The 14,925-nt window shown below is 45.1% G+C and overlaps 1 protein-coding gene across 1 annotated transcript in view; it reads left to right on the top strand.

The window, feature by feature from the left end:
- The window catches only part of SRRM4 (serine/arginine repetitive matrix 4), a 181,966-nt gene extending 168,380 nt beyond the window's left edge, over positions 1 to 13,586 (top strand). Inside the window, exons 6-10 of the mRNA XM_036761493.1 lie at positions 291 to 634; positions 5,190 to 5,405; positions 8,314 to 8,424; positions 9,395 to 9,538; positions 10,637 to 13,586. Coding sequence (XP_036617388.1) covers positions 291 to 634; positions 5,190 to 5,405; positions 8,314 to 8,424; positions 9,395 to 9,538; positions 10,637 to 10,904 — 1,083 coding nt within the window. The 3' untranslated portion in view covers positions 10,905 to 13,586. The remainder of the gene's footprint in view (positions 1 to 290; positions 635 to 5,189; positions 5,406 to 8,313; positions 8,425 to 9,394; positions 9,539 to 10,636) is intronic.
- The last annotated feature ends 1,339 nt before the right edge of the window (positions 13,587 to 14,925 follow it).

Here is a 14,925-nt window from a genome sequence, read left to right as displayed (position 1 = left end):
TTAATTTATTAGAAAAATCCTTCTGTTTTTTTTTCTTTTATTCAGTCTGGATCGCATGCTACTGATCTGTGCATGATATTTCCAAACTTCCAGTTTCCATATCAGGGGGAAAACAAGTGTCTCCTTTCTGTGGTTTTCTTTCAGGGATATGTTCTTTTTGTCTGGGCTTCTCTTCTCTCTTTCTTTCCTTTTGTTACAGTGCATCATGAAGGTAACATTTCTTGGTTTAATTAGACACAGCCCAGGTGCCCAAGCGCTCAGCCGTGCCCAACGGGTCTTTTTACTTTCAGATTTCTCAGTCGGGGTCTTCCGTTGACCTCTTTACCAAAACAGTCAGCCCGCTTGGCAATCTCGCAGCACCCCGAGGAGGGTCCCAGGAATATGACTCAGGAAACGACACTTCCTCCCCACCCTCCGCCAGGACCAGCTCCTCCAGCCCCCAGGATGGCCAGGACAAAGGGAGCCCCGGGCGGCCAGGCTGCGGGCGGAGCAGCTTGCCTGCGGGCAAGCCCAAACTACTGCTCACCAGTGATAACAGCTCCGATTCGGGGAATTCCTTCACCACTTGTTCCTCCCAGACCAAGGGACCCAGTTTAGAGACTCTGTCTTCAGAGCCCCAGGCCACGGACTCAAGGTCAGTGCCACCAGCAGAACCACGAGCCCTGAAGGCATCGAGCCCATCCATGCAATTGGAGAGTCACTTACAAAACTCATCCCTGGGCAAATGTGCCCCTGATTCTCATCCCTGGTTTTACCACAATACCCAGGGGACACAGGATTATTGTTGACTTGGAGTAAGAAAGATTGTAAAACCTGGTTTAGTTTAAGTTTATTTTATTTTATTTTGTTTTATTTCCTTATTTTTTTAATTTGAAAGCAAAATTTCATGTTTTGTCAGGAACTTCTCAAAACTGCAATGATATATTGCTACTTTTTCAGTAGATGGGGGAGGGACTGTAGGGAGGGAAGGAATTCAGAACTCAAAATTCTTTAAAAATGAAAGTTAAAAATAAACAGGTAATTTTTAAAAATTAAACTATAATGATACACGCATAGGCTGTTGAGAGGTGGAAGGGGCTTTATAACAGAGAATGTTAGCGCATAGAACACAGGAAGTTAGAGGTGGATGAAAACAGAAAATGTTAGAACTGGATTTGAGGGTGAGCATGGTGCATCTGGGTGGGGCTCCTCAGGAAGCAGCTGGTGATAAGGAGAGAGTGGAGGGCTCAATCTCTAGATTTAAGAGTCATCTATATAGAAATAATAATTGAACCCATGGGAGGTGATGTGTGTGTGTGTTTGTGTGTGTGTGTTTGTGTCTGTGTGTGTGTGTGAGAGAGAGAGAGAGACAGAGAGACAGAGAGACAGAGACAGAAAGACAGACAGACAGAGACAGAGACAGACAGACACAACAAAGAAAGACACAACCAAGAAATGTTACCTCCAGAAAGGGAAAGAAAGAAAGAAAGAAAGAAAGAAAGAAAGAAAGAAAGAAAGAAAGAAAGAAAGAAAGAAAGAAAGAAAGAAAGAAAGAAAGAAAGAAAGAAAGAAAGAAAGAAAGAAAGAAAGAAAGAAAGAAAGAAAGAAAGAAAGGAAGGAAGGAAGAAAGAAAAGAAAAAGAGAGACAGAGAGACAGAAACAGAGAAGAATGGGAGAAGAGGGAAAGGAGATGGAGGGGAGAGAAGGTGAGGAGAAGAGAAGGGAGGAGAGAAGTTGAGAAGAAGAGAGGAGTTGAGGGGAGAAGAGAGGAATAATGAGAGAAAGGAGGGGAGAAGAAGGGAAGAGAGGAGAGGGGAGGAGTTGAGAGGAGGAGAGGAAAGGAAAGATGAATGAGTTAGCAAATGAGACTGAGAAGAAACATTCATTCAAGTAGGAAAAGAACAAGGAGAAAGGTGTGTCATGAAAGTCAAAAGAGAAAGTACCCAGGAGTAGAGGGCAGTCAGCTGACGTTGTCAAAAGCTGTAGAGAGGTCAAGAAGGGTAAGGCCTGAAAAAATCTAATAGTTGGATCACTGGAGTCAGAGCACTAAAGTTGGAAGCCTGGCTCTACCATATGCTACTTGTGTGACCTTGACCAAGTCACTTCACCTCAATGGACTTCAGTTTCCTCATCTATAAAATGGGGAGGTTGGACTTGATGGCCTCTGAGGTCCCTTCTGGCTCCAGAGCCACAATATTGTTGTCTTAAGCACTATGCTTCTCTCATTGAAACCTAAAATCTCATTTTTTTTGCCTGACATATTGAGCCTCTAACTAGTCCCACCCCTCCGATCTTTTTCAGATGAACTGCTGTCTATCCATAGCACCTTAAAGTAACCCTTTCAAATAGGGATGACAATAGTAATGTTGCTCCTTCGCCCACCCCTTTGGTATATGATACATAAATATCAGCTAATATTATTATTTCATTTTATACATCACCCTTAAGGCATGAGAATCCTAGATCTAGCTGGAAGGAACCTAGGAGGCTATCTATTCCAACCCCTTCAGTTTATGGATAAGGAAACTGAGGCACAGCAGAGTTAAGTGACCTACCCAAAGTCACAGAATGAGTCAGTGGCAAAGCTGAGGTTAAAACTCAGGGCCTGTGACTCCAAGTTCAGTGCTCTTCCACTATGCCACTGTTTAAACAGTTCCATTGGATCCTCATATTCTGATAGTCCCAATGGGGGGGGTCAGTTTGACCACTCAGAGATCTACTCTATTGCTAAGGGCTCCACTTGCCAACCCACAAGCCAGGCTTGCCTTGGCTCTGGCCCCTTCTGAGCTATGGCCAATATGAAGCACCTGCCTTGATTCATAAATCTGCCCAGGTTAGGGCTTTCTCAGAAATGAGAGCCTGCCCAGGGGTCCTGCTCACATATGTTAGGATTCTGTATCTACATCTGCCAGGCAAACAGAAGCTGCTGGCCTGCCAGAAGCAAAAGCCATCTGCAAAAAGACATTAGCCCCGCTACAGCTGGCCCAAGGCCCTGTTTTAGAAACACTGGAGCTGGTACCACATAATTGTCCCCAACCCTTCCTGCAGCCTAGACCCTTCCTCAGGATGCAGGGCTGTCAATGAGGAACTCAATCTGTCATGTGGTTCATACAGTCAGAGCCTCTAAAGACCAGCACTGATCACTGAGTTATTCTGTGTTTTCCTCTTAGGAAACAGGACCCAAGAAACAGGCCCCCCTCCCCAGCAATGCACAGATGGGAAAATCAAGACGTAGAAAGCTTGTGGGGCCCAAGCATTAGTACCCTCATCGCACAGATGGGAAATCCAAGGCCTGAAGAAATTAGTATAATTACCTTGTAAGACACCAGAGCACATCCCTATCAGAGCCAGGATGAGATCACACAACTTTAGGGGCTCTCTTTCCTAGGCTCATAGATCTGGAAGTGACTCCAAAAGTCGTAGAATTCAACAACTTAACTTTACAAATGGGGAAACTGAGGCCCATGGAAGTCTTGAGTTGCCCAAGGTAGCAAAGGTCAGAAGCAGCATTTGAACCTAGGTTCTCTGATTGAAGAGGCATCCCTCTTTACTGTACCATGCCGACCTTCCTTCAGGATAAAACCCAGACCCCTGCTTTTCAGAGCCTTCCAAATTCTGACTCCAATCTACTTTTCCATTCTTATTTGACATCATCTCCCTTCAAGTCTTCCATCTTCTTGTCAAATTGTTCCACAGGCCATTCTTCCAACTGGACATCCCACCTCCTGCCTTTCATTCCTTTGTACAAGTCTTTCACCCACCAACCCTGCTGGGCAGTGAGATGGAGTGGAAAGAGGAAACAGAGGGTGTGAATTCAAATCCCAACTCTGATACTTACTACCTTGTGACCTGGAGAAGATCATTTTACTTTCCCAAGGCCTCCATGTCCTTCTCTGTTGGTTGTCTACACCCTCTAATGATCCTTCCAGCTCAAAATCTTTGATCCTGTGATCTTATTAATTTCCTGGATCTCAGTCTCCCTATCTATAAAGTGAGGGGATTGAATGAGAAGACTCCTGATTTATTATCTATGAGGCAGGGAGGCCCTGAAGATAAGGCACATGCTACAGGCTGCCTCTGACTATAAGCATCATGAGGAGAACAATTGATATTTGATTTGCTCTTATGTCAATACTTTTTATCACAATGCCTGGCAAGTGGTAGATACTTAAAATTAATTCATTTATTTATTCAACAAGTATTTATTTTTAAAAATTATTTATTTACTTTTAGTTTTCAAAATTCACTTTTATAAGATTTAAGAGTTTGAGCTCTACATTTTCCCCCTCCCCCTTTCCAAGATGGCATGCAATCTGATATAGGCTATACACGTACAATCATATTAAACACATTTCCACATTAGTCATGTTGCAAAAGAAGAATCAGAACGAAGGGGAAAATCCACCAGAAAGAAAAAAGAGAGAGTATAGTATGCTTTGATCTACATTCAGACTTCATAGTTCTTTCTCTGGATGTGGATAGCATTTTCCATCATGAGTCTTTTGGAATTGTCTTAGGTTATTGCATTACTCAGAAGAGCTGTCTATCAAAGCTGGTCATGGCACAATTCAACAAGCATTTACTAAATGCCTACTATTTGCAAGAAACTATGCTAGGAAGGAGAGAGAGAGAGACAGATGGAGGGAGGGAGAGAGGAAAGGAAAGGAAGGAGAAAGGAAGGGAAAAGGAAAGGAAAAGGAAAGGTAAGGAAAGGAAAAGGAAAGGAAAGGAAAGGAAAGGAAAGGAAGCAAAAATAGAAAGAAGAGAAAGAGGAAGAAAAGAGAAAGAAAGTAGAAGGAAGAGAAAGAAAAGTGTGAAAGTGAGGAAGAAGAGAGAAATAAAGAAAAGAAAAAGGAAAGAAAAGATAGAAAGAGAAAGAAGAGAGAAAGAAAATAGAAAAAGAGAAAGAATAAAGGAAGAAGGAGAAAGGAAAGAAAAAAGGGAGAGAAAAATAAAAAAAAGAAAGAAAATAGAAAGAAGAGAAGAAAGAAAGAACAAAAGAAAGAAAAAAGGAAGGAAGGAAGGAAGGAAGGAAGGAAGGAAGAAAAGAAAGAAAGGGAAAAAATGCATCCCTATCCTTGCCCTCTAGGAGTTTACATTCTACGCTTGTTGCATCTACTTTTGGGAAATACAGGAACTCAAGGTTGCTAGGCCTGGGATTGAGATAGCAGCATTTCACTGTAATGATTCTGCATTCTCCCCATCTTCAGAGGATTCCAGTCACCATGCCTTGGCTGCTCAGATGTGAAGAAACTGAGTCCTGCCCCCTCACCAGCTCGGACCGCTCCACTGAGAGCCTGTTCCCAGGGTACCTCCTACAGCAGCCCTGCGAGATCCTCCCCAGCCTCTAGCCACTCCTCCCCATCACCGAATCACAGAGGGGACTCCCCCAGGTACCGAAGTCGCTCAAGCTCCTCAGGGAAGAGGTCAGTAAAGTGCTTCTCAAATTCCAACCCTAGCTATCGATACCCAGAGCTCTTGGGATCCAGAGCAGAGAAATGTTCTCTTCTTTCCTTTGAACGCTCACTGGAGGATGTAGGGTGGAGGGTGGGGGTGTCAGCTTCACTAACACAAAGATAATTCCAGTCGTTTCCTTGGGCTCCCCAAACCAGCAGGTCTGAACTATGGCCATAGCTCAGTCAGATGACCCCACCATAGTATGGTAGATTATATGTCTAAAATTAGAAGGAACTTCAGTCTTAGGCTTCTAAATCTATAGGGTGTTCCTAAAGTCTGGACACATAGACAAAAATGCATTATTTCAAGAAATGAAATAAATGAGATTTTCAACAACATTTATTTAATTGGAATATTAACAAATAACATCTTCAATATGGTTTCCATCATCTGTGATGCAAAGGTTGATGCACTTTGCAAGATTCACGTGAACTCAATGCAGTAACTCCACGTTGCCGTCAATTTTAGCACACTCACTCTTTATGTGTTCAATCAAGTGTGCTGCATCTGTGATTTTCATTGAGTACACCTTCTCCTTTAGTATACCTCAGAAAAAGAAGTCAAGGGGGCTAAGGTCTGTTAATATTCCAAATATTTCTAAGTATGCATTTTCCCTATGTGTCCAGACTTTAGGGACGCCCTGTAGCGCTAGAGGAATCTCAGAGGTCATGAAGTCCATTGGCCTTATTTTACAGATTAGAATGCTGGGTCAGCAGTCAGAAAGACCTGAGTTCAAATCACTGTTTTGTCACTTACTAGCTGAGTGACCCTGAGCAAGTCACCTAACTTATGTCTGCCATATCATATCACATTATATTGTATCACATTGTGTCCTATTACATCATATCATATTATGTTATTACTATTACCGTTATTAAACTTGTGATCCCCTCTGCAGATAGGCAGGAAACCACTAAAAGACAATGTTGTATGTATTGCCGGAAGAGGTCTCTGTACTGGGGGGAGGGAGTCACAGGATTCTTAATGTCTTTCTTTTTCAAAAGGTAGGGTTCTATCAGATAGAAAGGATGGGGTGGGGGTGGGAGTCCAGCAATGACTGTGATATCAAAACACAATGTTTTTAACGAGAGGGTGGGGCTAGATGGACTTCAAGGTGCTTTTAAATTCCAAACTGATCATTCTGATCCTCCCTAAGACATGGAGCAGAAGAAGCCCTGTTGATGCCACAGACACACACACACACACACACACACACACAAACACACAAACACACACTTCAAGTTAAAGGTTCAGTGTTCTTAAAAAGCTACAGAAAACAGGTATATAAATGCTGATGGAAAAGTAGGAATGGAGAGTTGTTATTTCTGTTGTTTTTCCAGGGGAGATGATGGTGATGATGAAGAAAATATTCTTATTAATAATAAATGGTGAATATATAAGTAATTATTTGAATGAAATAATTTCCCTATTTCATTACTTAAGAATAGTTATTTTAATCATTTTAATTTTAATAATAATCTCAGAGTTAAAGAGACACTTAGAGCCTGAAGTCCAGCCTTCCTCCTAATCCCAGCATCCCTCCCACAACACCCACCTCCAAATACTTCTCCACTGGGAAGCCACCTCCCACTGGCAGAAATCATAGATTTTTACTAAAAGGGATGATTAACTTCAACTGCTTCCCCTCACAAAAAAAAAAATCCTTTACCTTTCTTAAATATGATTCTCTCTTTGTGTCATTCTTCAAACAGGGAAAACTGGCCTAATATTAACAATAACAGCTAACATTTATATGGTGCCAACTATGAGTCAGGCATAGAGTTAAAGCTTTTACTATTATCATCTCATTTGGTCCTCACAACCATCCTTATTTTACAGATGAGGAAACTAATGCAAACAGAGGTAAAATAACTTGCCTAGGGTTACATAGCTAGTAAATATCTGAGGTTGGATTTGAACTCAAGTCTTCCTGGGCAAGGCACTTAAGCTCTGTTTGCCTCAGTTTCCTCAATTGTCAAGTGGGAATTAGAACAGCACATACCTAGGGTTGCAGTGAGATCCAAATGAGCTCATGCTTGTAAAGTACTTAGCACCATGTCTGGAGTATAATAGGGGCTATATAAGTGCTTATTCCATTCCTTTCCCTTCCTCTTCCCATAAACACATACTATGTACTGGACACTATGCTAGGCATTGGGGATACAAGAACAATAGTGAAACAATCTCTGCCCTCAAGGATATTGCATTGTATCAGGGAAAATGTGTCCTCAGAGAAGCAAATACAAAAATCGATACCAGATCAACAGGGGCTCTTCCTTCATCAAATATGGCATCGGCTTCCCGACCTCACGGTCCTCTTTGAGAATGAAGGACAAAGAACAACAACTAGGGGGTATAATCTCCAGGGGCCACTATTGTCTTTGTCCCCAAAGCTCCCTTTCGATCATTTCATATATATTCTGTCTCTCCCTCATTGGCATGTAAATTCCTTAAGAGTAAATAAGGACTGCCTTACTTCTGTCAGTGCCCAGCATAGAGCCTGGCATATATTGGCATTTGATAAATGTTTGGGGATTGAATGGCTGATTGATCTTAGGAGATGGATCTTGAGTTGAGCCTTGAAGGGAAGTTGAGATTCCAAGAGTCCTGGATAGGGAGGAAGCGCACTCCAGGCACAGGGAACAGACAGCCTGTACTAAAGATACAGAGGCGAGACTTGATCGAATGCCGCAGCAAGTTTTCCTATAATGAGTGGATGTCATGCAATTACAGTCTCTCTACCGTTTCTTCCAGGCTGTCACTCATTTTTTCTTCTGTGCCACACCTGAGTTATGCCACTGACTTTTCCTCAGCAGGCTAAGGGAGTCCTGGGTGCAGTTCGGCCAGGACCATCAGACACTGTTTCTCCTTATACAGGTCATACACCCGGTCTCCCAGCTACTCATCAACATCCGGCAAGCTGAGTCCAATAAGCAGAAGCCCCCGGCCCCGACGGAGTCCCAGTTACACCCGGTATAGCCCTACCAGGTATTTAATTCAACCTACCCAACATCTGCGACTTTTGCAATGGATCACAATGTGAATCTCTCCATGTCCCCTGTTGCTCCCTTGGGGCAGCTAGGTAACTCGTTGAGTAGAATTCTGAGACTGGAATCAGAAAGACCTGAGTTCAAATCCAGGCTCAGACCCTGACTAGCTATGTGATCTGGACAAGTCACTTCACCTGTCTGTCTCAGTTTCCTCATTTATGAAATGGGGATAATAGTAGCACCTCCCTCCAAGGGTGTTGTGAGGATGACTTGAGATGATGATTGTAAAGCTCTTAGCACGGTGCCTGGCACATAGTAGGTGCTATATCAATCAATCCATAAGCACCTACTGTGTGCCAGGTTCTGGAGATACAAAAAGAGACAAAAGACCGTCCCTACCTTTAAATACACGTCAGTTATTATTTTAATTATTATTCTGTCAAGAAAAGGCAAAAGGTTCCTGCTCCCCTGTTCTCATTCTCCTCCACCCAATCCTATACCGGGTGATATTTCACGAGTGTGGCTCGTAGTAAGCTAGGGAAAGCCTGTGTAAAGGTTTTCATTTTCTCAGTCAGGTACCACCCCAAGCCCATAAAAGACACAATAAATCTGAATGAAAGTAGGTCATTAAAAAAAATAAAGCCCTTTCCCACTTCTAATTTGCTTGGAAATGTCCAGGTGCCCAGAGTCAAGGGTACCTTAAACTAATTAGCCCTTAGGGGCACCCTGCAGCCCACGTATTGTTATTACCATTGCCTCCCTCAGACCCAGGGAAAGGGAGATAAAAAGTGAAGCCCAGAGAAGCAAACTTGACTTATCCAAGGTCACACAACAGCCAAGCCAATGAACCGTGGGTATTGCAGACAGAGCCAATGACCTAAGGGATGAGTGTCCATGTCTGAGCATCAGCAGCAGCTGTACTTAGTCGTAACCATTTCTCCCATGATTCATCCCTCCCCACCCCCCAGAGACAGAGAACGAGACCACAAGTATGGACCCAGTGAAAAGGAGACCCCTCGGGACCGAGAGCGGAGACGACGGCGGTCTTACTCCCCCATGAGGAAGCGCAGGAGGGATTCCCCCAGCCACCTGGAGGCTCGTCGGATCACAAGGTGAGGGGGGCCTGGTATGGGGGCAGCCCAGAAAGGTGGCTACCTACCCTCAGCAGATATGGCCGAGTGCTTACTGTGCTGGACTTGAGGTCAGGAAGAATAGGCTTCAAATGCTACCCCCGACACTGGCCTCTCCACTTCAGTTTCCTTATCTGCAAAATGAGGAAAATATGTGAAGTACCAACCTCATCAGACTATCTTGAGGTTTGCATGGGATAATGGATATACAGCAGTCAGCCAACAAGGATTTGTTAAACACTAACATAGGCACTGGAAAGAGAAGGGAAGGGGGGAAAAACCCTAGATAAATGTCAGCTACCGGTGTGAGACAGAAGGAATTTGTCTTAATGGCTATGTACCTCTCTCTCTATCTTTGTTTCCTCTTTTCATTCCTTCCTTTTCTTTTTCATTTCCTTCCTTCCTCCTTCCTTTTACCATTCCTTCCCTCCTTCCTTCCTTCTTCCCTTCCTCCTTTCATCTTTCTTTCCTTCCTTCCTCCCTTCCTTCCTCTGTCCCTCAATCTTTCTTTCTTTTCTTCCTCCCTTCATCTTTTTCTTTCCTTCTCTCCTCCTTTCATTCCTTCCTTTCTCTTTCTTTTCCTTCCTTCTTTTCTCCCTCCTTCCCTTAATTTTCTTTCTTTCCTTCTTTCTTCCATCCTTCCTCCTCTTTCCTCTTTCCCTCTTTCCTTCCTCTTTCCCTTCATTTTCTTTTTTTCTTCCTTCCTCCATCTTTCTTCCCATCCCTCCTTCCCTCTTTCCTTCCTCCCTTCATCTTTTTCTTTCTTTCTCTCTTTCTTTGAAGTGGCTTAAACCAAGATCACATATGATCCCCATTTTACAAATTAGGAAACCTAAGCCCAGGAGTTTCAGTAACTTAGCCAAGGTCACAGATTATCCTGTCATGGGCTTTAAGGATTAGCAGTGACATTCCAGTCCAGGGACCCTGACTAACAAAGACATGGCACATAGGATGATAAGAGGCAGGGAAGCCGGGTTTCAGTCCCAACTCTGCCCCTAACTCCTGGTCAGCCAAGTCACCAGGGTCCTTAACCTTTGCCTCTCACCCCTTCCTGTCTCCATGTCCCCATCTCTCCCTCAGTGCCCGGAAACGTCCCATCCCCTACTACCGGCCCAGCCCCTCCTCCTCCAGCAGTCTCAGCAGCTACTCCTCCTGGGATAGCAGCAGCAGTCGCAGCCGCAGTCGAAGTTACTCACGCAGCAGCAGCAGCAGTGGCCGCAGCCGAAGCAGCAGTGAGAGCAGCAGCAGCGACAGTGACGGTGCCAGTGAACCTGGGAGCCACAGCAGGAGCTGGAGCCACAGCCGGAGTTATGCCTCTGAGGGCAGCTATGAGAGCACAGGCCGCTAAGGGAGGCCTCCCAGCCGTGGCCTCCAGACTCTGACCCCTTTCTTCACACTGACAGAAGTCTTGTGACCTGGGAAGGCTCTAGGTCCCCCATCTACCCTGACCCCTTCCTCTACTCCAAGGAGAAGAGAGGACCCACCAGCTCCACTCTTCTCCCCTTGGCAGCCAGCCATGAGCCACGCATGCCCTGCAGCCATCCTGGACCAGAATCTGGTGGGGGTGGGGAAGAGAACAACCCACCCAAGGCAGAGGGAGCCCTTTGTATGACGCAAGGACCACCAGGCCAGTGGTTTAGATATGGGGCTTCATGGGGGCACCAGGGATGCCACTGGGCTTACAATACTCCACTCAGTTAAGTCTTTTTTCCATAATAAGGGCATGGCCAATGGACCCCATTGGACGCCATCTTGACTCTTTCCCCCTACACAGGCACACATAGACACTCTGACATCATTTTCACCATCCTAATCCCAAGCTGTTATTTTGCAGCTCATCCTAAATCCAGGTTGATAGCAAGAGAGAAAACCAAAGGGCAACATTATTGGGGTACACATCCCCCCAAGTTTGCTTTTCCCCACTTAGTGAAGGAATGCTGAGTAGCCACACCATCCCAGTGGGTGCCTCTGGTTTTAGGGAATGGGGAGGGTGAGGTGAGAACCAGAAAAAAACCAACAGTAGCATTTTTTTTGGAAGTTGTGGATCAGAAGTGGGGGTGGGGAGATGGGGAAGAGGGAATGGGAAGGGAGACTCAACACTGGCTCCTGATCCTGTGGAGGCTCCAAGACCAGAAGGCCTTGGGCCCAGAAGGAGGAAGGAAGGATTATCCTTGCCATCTCAGCACGGAAGGTGGAAGGGAGGTCTTGGGAAGGGAGAATCAACTACTTGACTTGACTATTTCAAGTTCCAACTTGCTTCTGAACTTTGGAAGATACTCACTTGTCTGTGGAAATAATATCATGAAAGATGCCAAACCAGGGTGACACCCTGGTAGAATCTGCCTTTGGCAGACTGCAGTGAGACAGGGAGTGATGGACTTGACAAACAAGAGGAAGACTGGACCAATGAGGAAGAGAAGATATTCTCCCATTCCTTATTGTACCTAGTGTTTCTCATACAACCACTATCTCATCGGACTGTCTGAGCCATCGACTCTGAGGCTCCAGTGAGCCGCTCAGAAAGAAAGACATGCCCAACCTTCTCTAAGCCTTTCGGCAAGACCCCAGTACAACAGGCTTTGATGCTTCCAACATCAACAGGGTTCTCCAGGCTAGAGGAAGCAAGTGATAAAAAGCCACCTGCAGCTAGATCCCGAGTGACTCATAGAACTTATAATTCTTTTCCTGAACCCCAAGGACAAGGTCTGATTCATGTCCTCCCAGCTGGCACCAGCTTCATCTCATCTAGACCCCAGCTGGAAATACCTTGGGTGCCATTGATCTATGCTGGTAGCCAGTGCCTACCAGTCTGACCTCTCTTCCCTCAGCATTTGCCCACAAATTCCCTTATTCTCAAATCCCAATCCCCAGACTTCAAGCACCCCAGAGTCATCTTCTTGTGATGCCTCTTGAGTCAAGGGTGGTGTCAATGCCTCCATTTCTCTGATTAAGTCCCTATTCCCAAAACCCACCTCACCTCCAGGGAATTTAGCTCAGCTCAGCCAAAGTTGCTTAGGTCCTGTAGTACAGATCACATCTAGCATAGGAGCTGGGGTGGGAGGGGAAGGCTCCTGAGGAGAAGAACTCACCAACTCACACCTCAGGCATTCAGCTGTTGCTAGTTTTCAATTAGGGGGAAGCCCCATCCTGGTCAAGCCCTAACTCCTGCTCCTTGATGTCACCCGAAGCCTGGTGCCAGGAGCAGCTGTAAGCCGATCAGCAAACCACAAATACCATGGGCTGAAATCATATGATGGGTGCAAAGAGTGGGAGGAAGAAGTTTTAAATAACATGGGGGCAGATCAGTTGTCAGGACAGGGGGAGGGGGTAGTTTCACTAGTCACAGCAACAAGAAAGTAGGGTGGAGTGGAAGGGGCTGTGAGGATAATCCAGTTTCCATTATTCCTCCCTGGGGAGGCAGGACAGATACCTTTTCATGGTGTGATGTTGGTCTTCTGTTCACAGCAGGTGAGAACTGTAATTATTTTTGAATTGTTAGAGTTCCCACTGTCTCATCACCTCATCCCCCCCCTCAAACAAACACCTTTGGCTGGCAGGCTCTCTGGGACCCTGAGCCCACAGAAGCCAAGGCCAACCAAAGACTATCAGATAATACATGGAGGAGCCTGGTGGTATTTATGGTCACTAGAGAGAGGAAGGACAAAGTTGGTTCCTTACGGTTATGAAGACTACTGATTCCTCTGATTTTCCCATGGGGAGAAACATAGGTGAGGGAGAGTGGTGATGTGGGGGGTACAGATGGCCAGAGAGTCAAGAGAGAAGTGCCACATACCTTCTCACACACCTTGGGAGAGTGTCTAAGAGGCTTCCCCCCACTGCTCTGCACTCACCTGCCTCTGGCCCCCTGGCTTTCCCCTTCAGCTTTAACCCAGAGCCCCCTGCTTCCAGGGTCAGGCTAGTTCAGCTGCTAGCCCAGCTTCCTAACATCAAACTCATGACATCACCACCACAGAAAAAAAAAAGAGACAACAGTTGTGTCCCAACACAAGGAGGGACCTTGAGTGGGAAGCTAGAGGGGATGTATATAGCCACCCCAAGCTGTGGCCCTGACCTTCTTTCTTCATGGAGCAATTCGGACAAAAGGCCTTCAAGAGCCATCCAGACTCCTCTGGGAAGGCAGCGAGCTAACTAAGGAGAACTTACAGGTCAGCCAGGCCAACTGTCTATGAGGTCAACACTGGAATTGGTTTGGGCCACTTTTCAAGGACTGCTTCAAATCACATTATTCTGTGGAAGCTACCACACCTCTGGGGTTTCTGGTTTGCTGACGCTGGAGAAAACCCTACTAACTTATTTATTTATTTATTTATTATTCTAATTTTTTGGAGGCAATCGGTCACCATTTAGCAGTATTTATTTATTTATATGGAGGGACAAGCAGGGGGGTGGTTGGGAGGGCACTTTTAAGTTATTTTTTTGTCTAATTTATTCATGTCACTGTGGAAGTCTGAGGGTTCTCAGGACACCTCAAGGAGCAGGGTTGTAAGCCTTTGGGTCTTACCCTATTCATCGGTGTAACCAAAGCATAGTCTTGGGTCCTATGAAATCTTATGATGCGAGCAGCATGGATAATAGCACTTTGAGGGGTGGGCGAGAAGGACAATCCTCGTCTTTTCCAACCTAGCAGAAACCATCAAGCTGGGAGGCCCATCCAACCTCTCACCTGCTACGTCACTGGAAGGCGCATCTCATCTAATTATTTACTGTAGTTATTGTTCTGGGTTCTGTGAATGTGGATAGGTCCCTTTGCTCCCTGTGAAGAGCAAAGGAGAATTCCAAAGTTCAGTGTCTTATGCAGCTGAATCTATCCAACAGATTCCATTTTGACTCAAGGGGTCAGTTTCCAAAGCACTTAGTTTATAAAGGACCCAGATATCACATGACTGACAACCCAGGAGAGAAAAGAGAACCACCCAGATATTCATTTTTGAGTCAGGCCACTGCAAAGACCAACCCCCCACCCCCAACAGGAATGATGCCACATGGGCTATTGAGATCTTTTGCCCCGCTTTTTCAATGTTTCGATTTCCAGCCTCAGAGACATTTGTCTCTGTCAGGTCAACCCTTTAAATTTGGGTCCCATTTCCCAAGGTCACTGTTATTCTTCTCCTGTTAGTATGACTCTGTTATACACAAGCCTGTTTAAATGCCCTACCTAGTCTTGGTTTGAAAGGATCTTTACAGTATGGGTTAAAAATTTCTGAGTGTTTATGGGAGCCATGTTTTTGGTTGGAAATAGAACACTGAGCTACTGTATCTTACATCTATTCGAAGAGTTGTGAATTGGAAAGAAATCAATTGTCACCAAGCATGGTGGTCCCCCAGAGGACTCTGGGAAGGTCAGAAAT

This window comes from Trichosurus vulpecula, chromosome 1, assembly GCF_011100635.1.
Source record: "Trichosurus vulpecula isolate mTriVul1 chromosome 1, mTriVul1.pri, whole genome shotgun sequence".
Classification (NCBI taxonomy): Eukaryota; Metazoa; Chordata; class Mammalia; order Diprotodontia; family Phalangeridae; genus Trichosurus; species Trichosurus vulpecula.
Note: the sequence above shows the minus strand (reverse complement) of the source record. Positions and strands in the feature narration are given on the sequence as shown.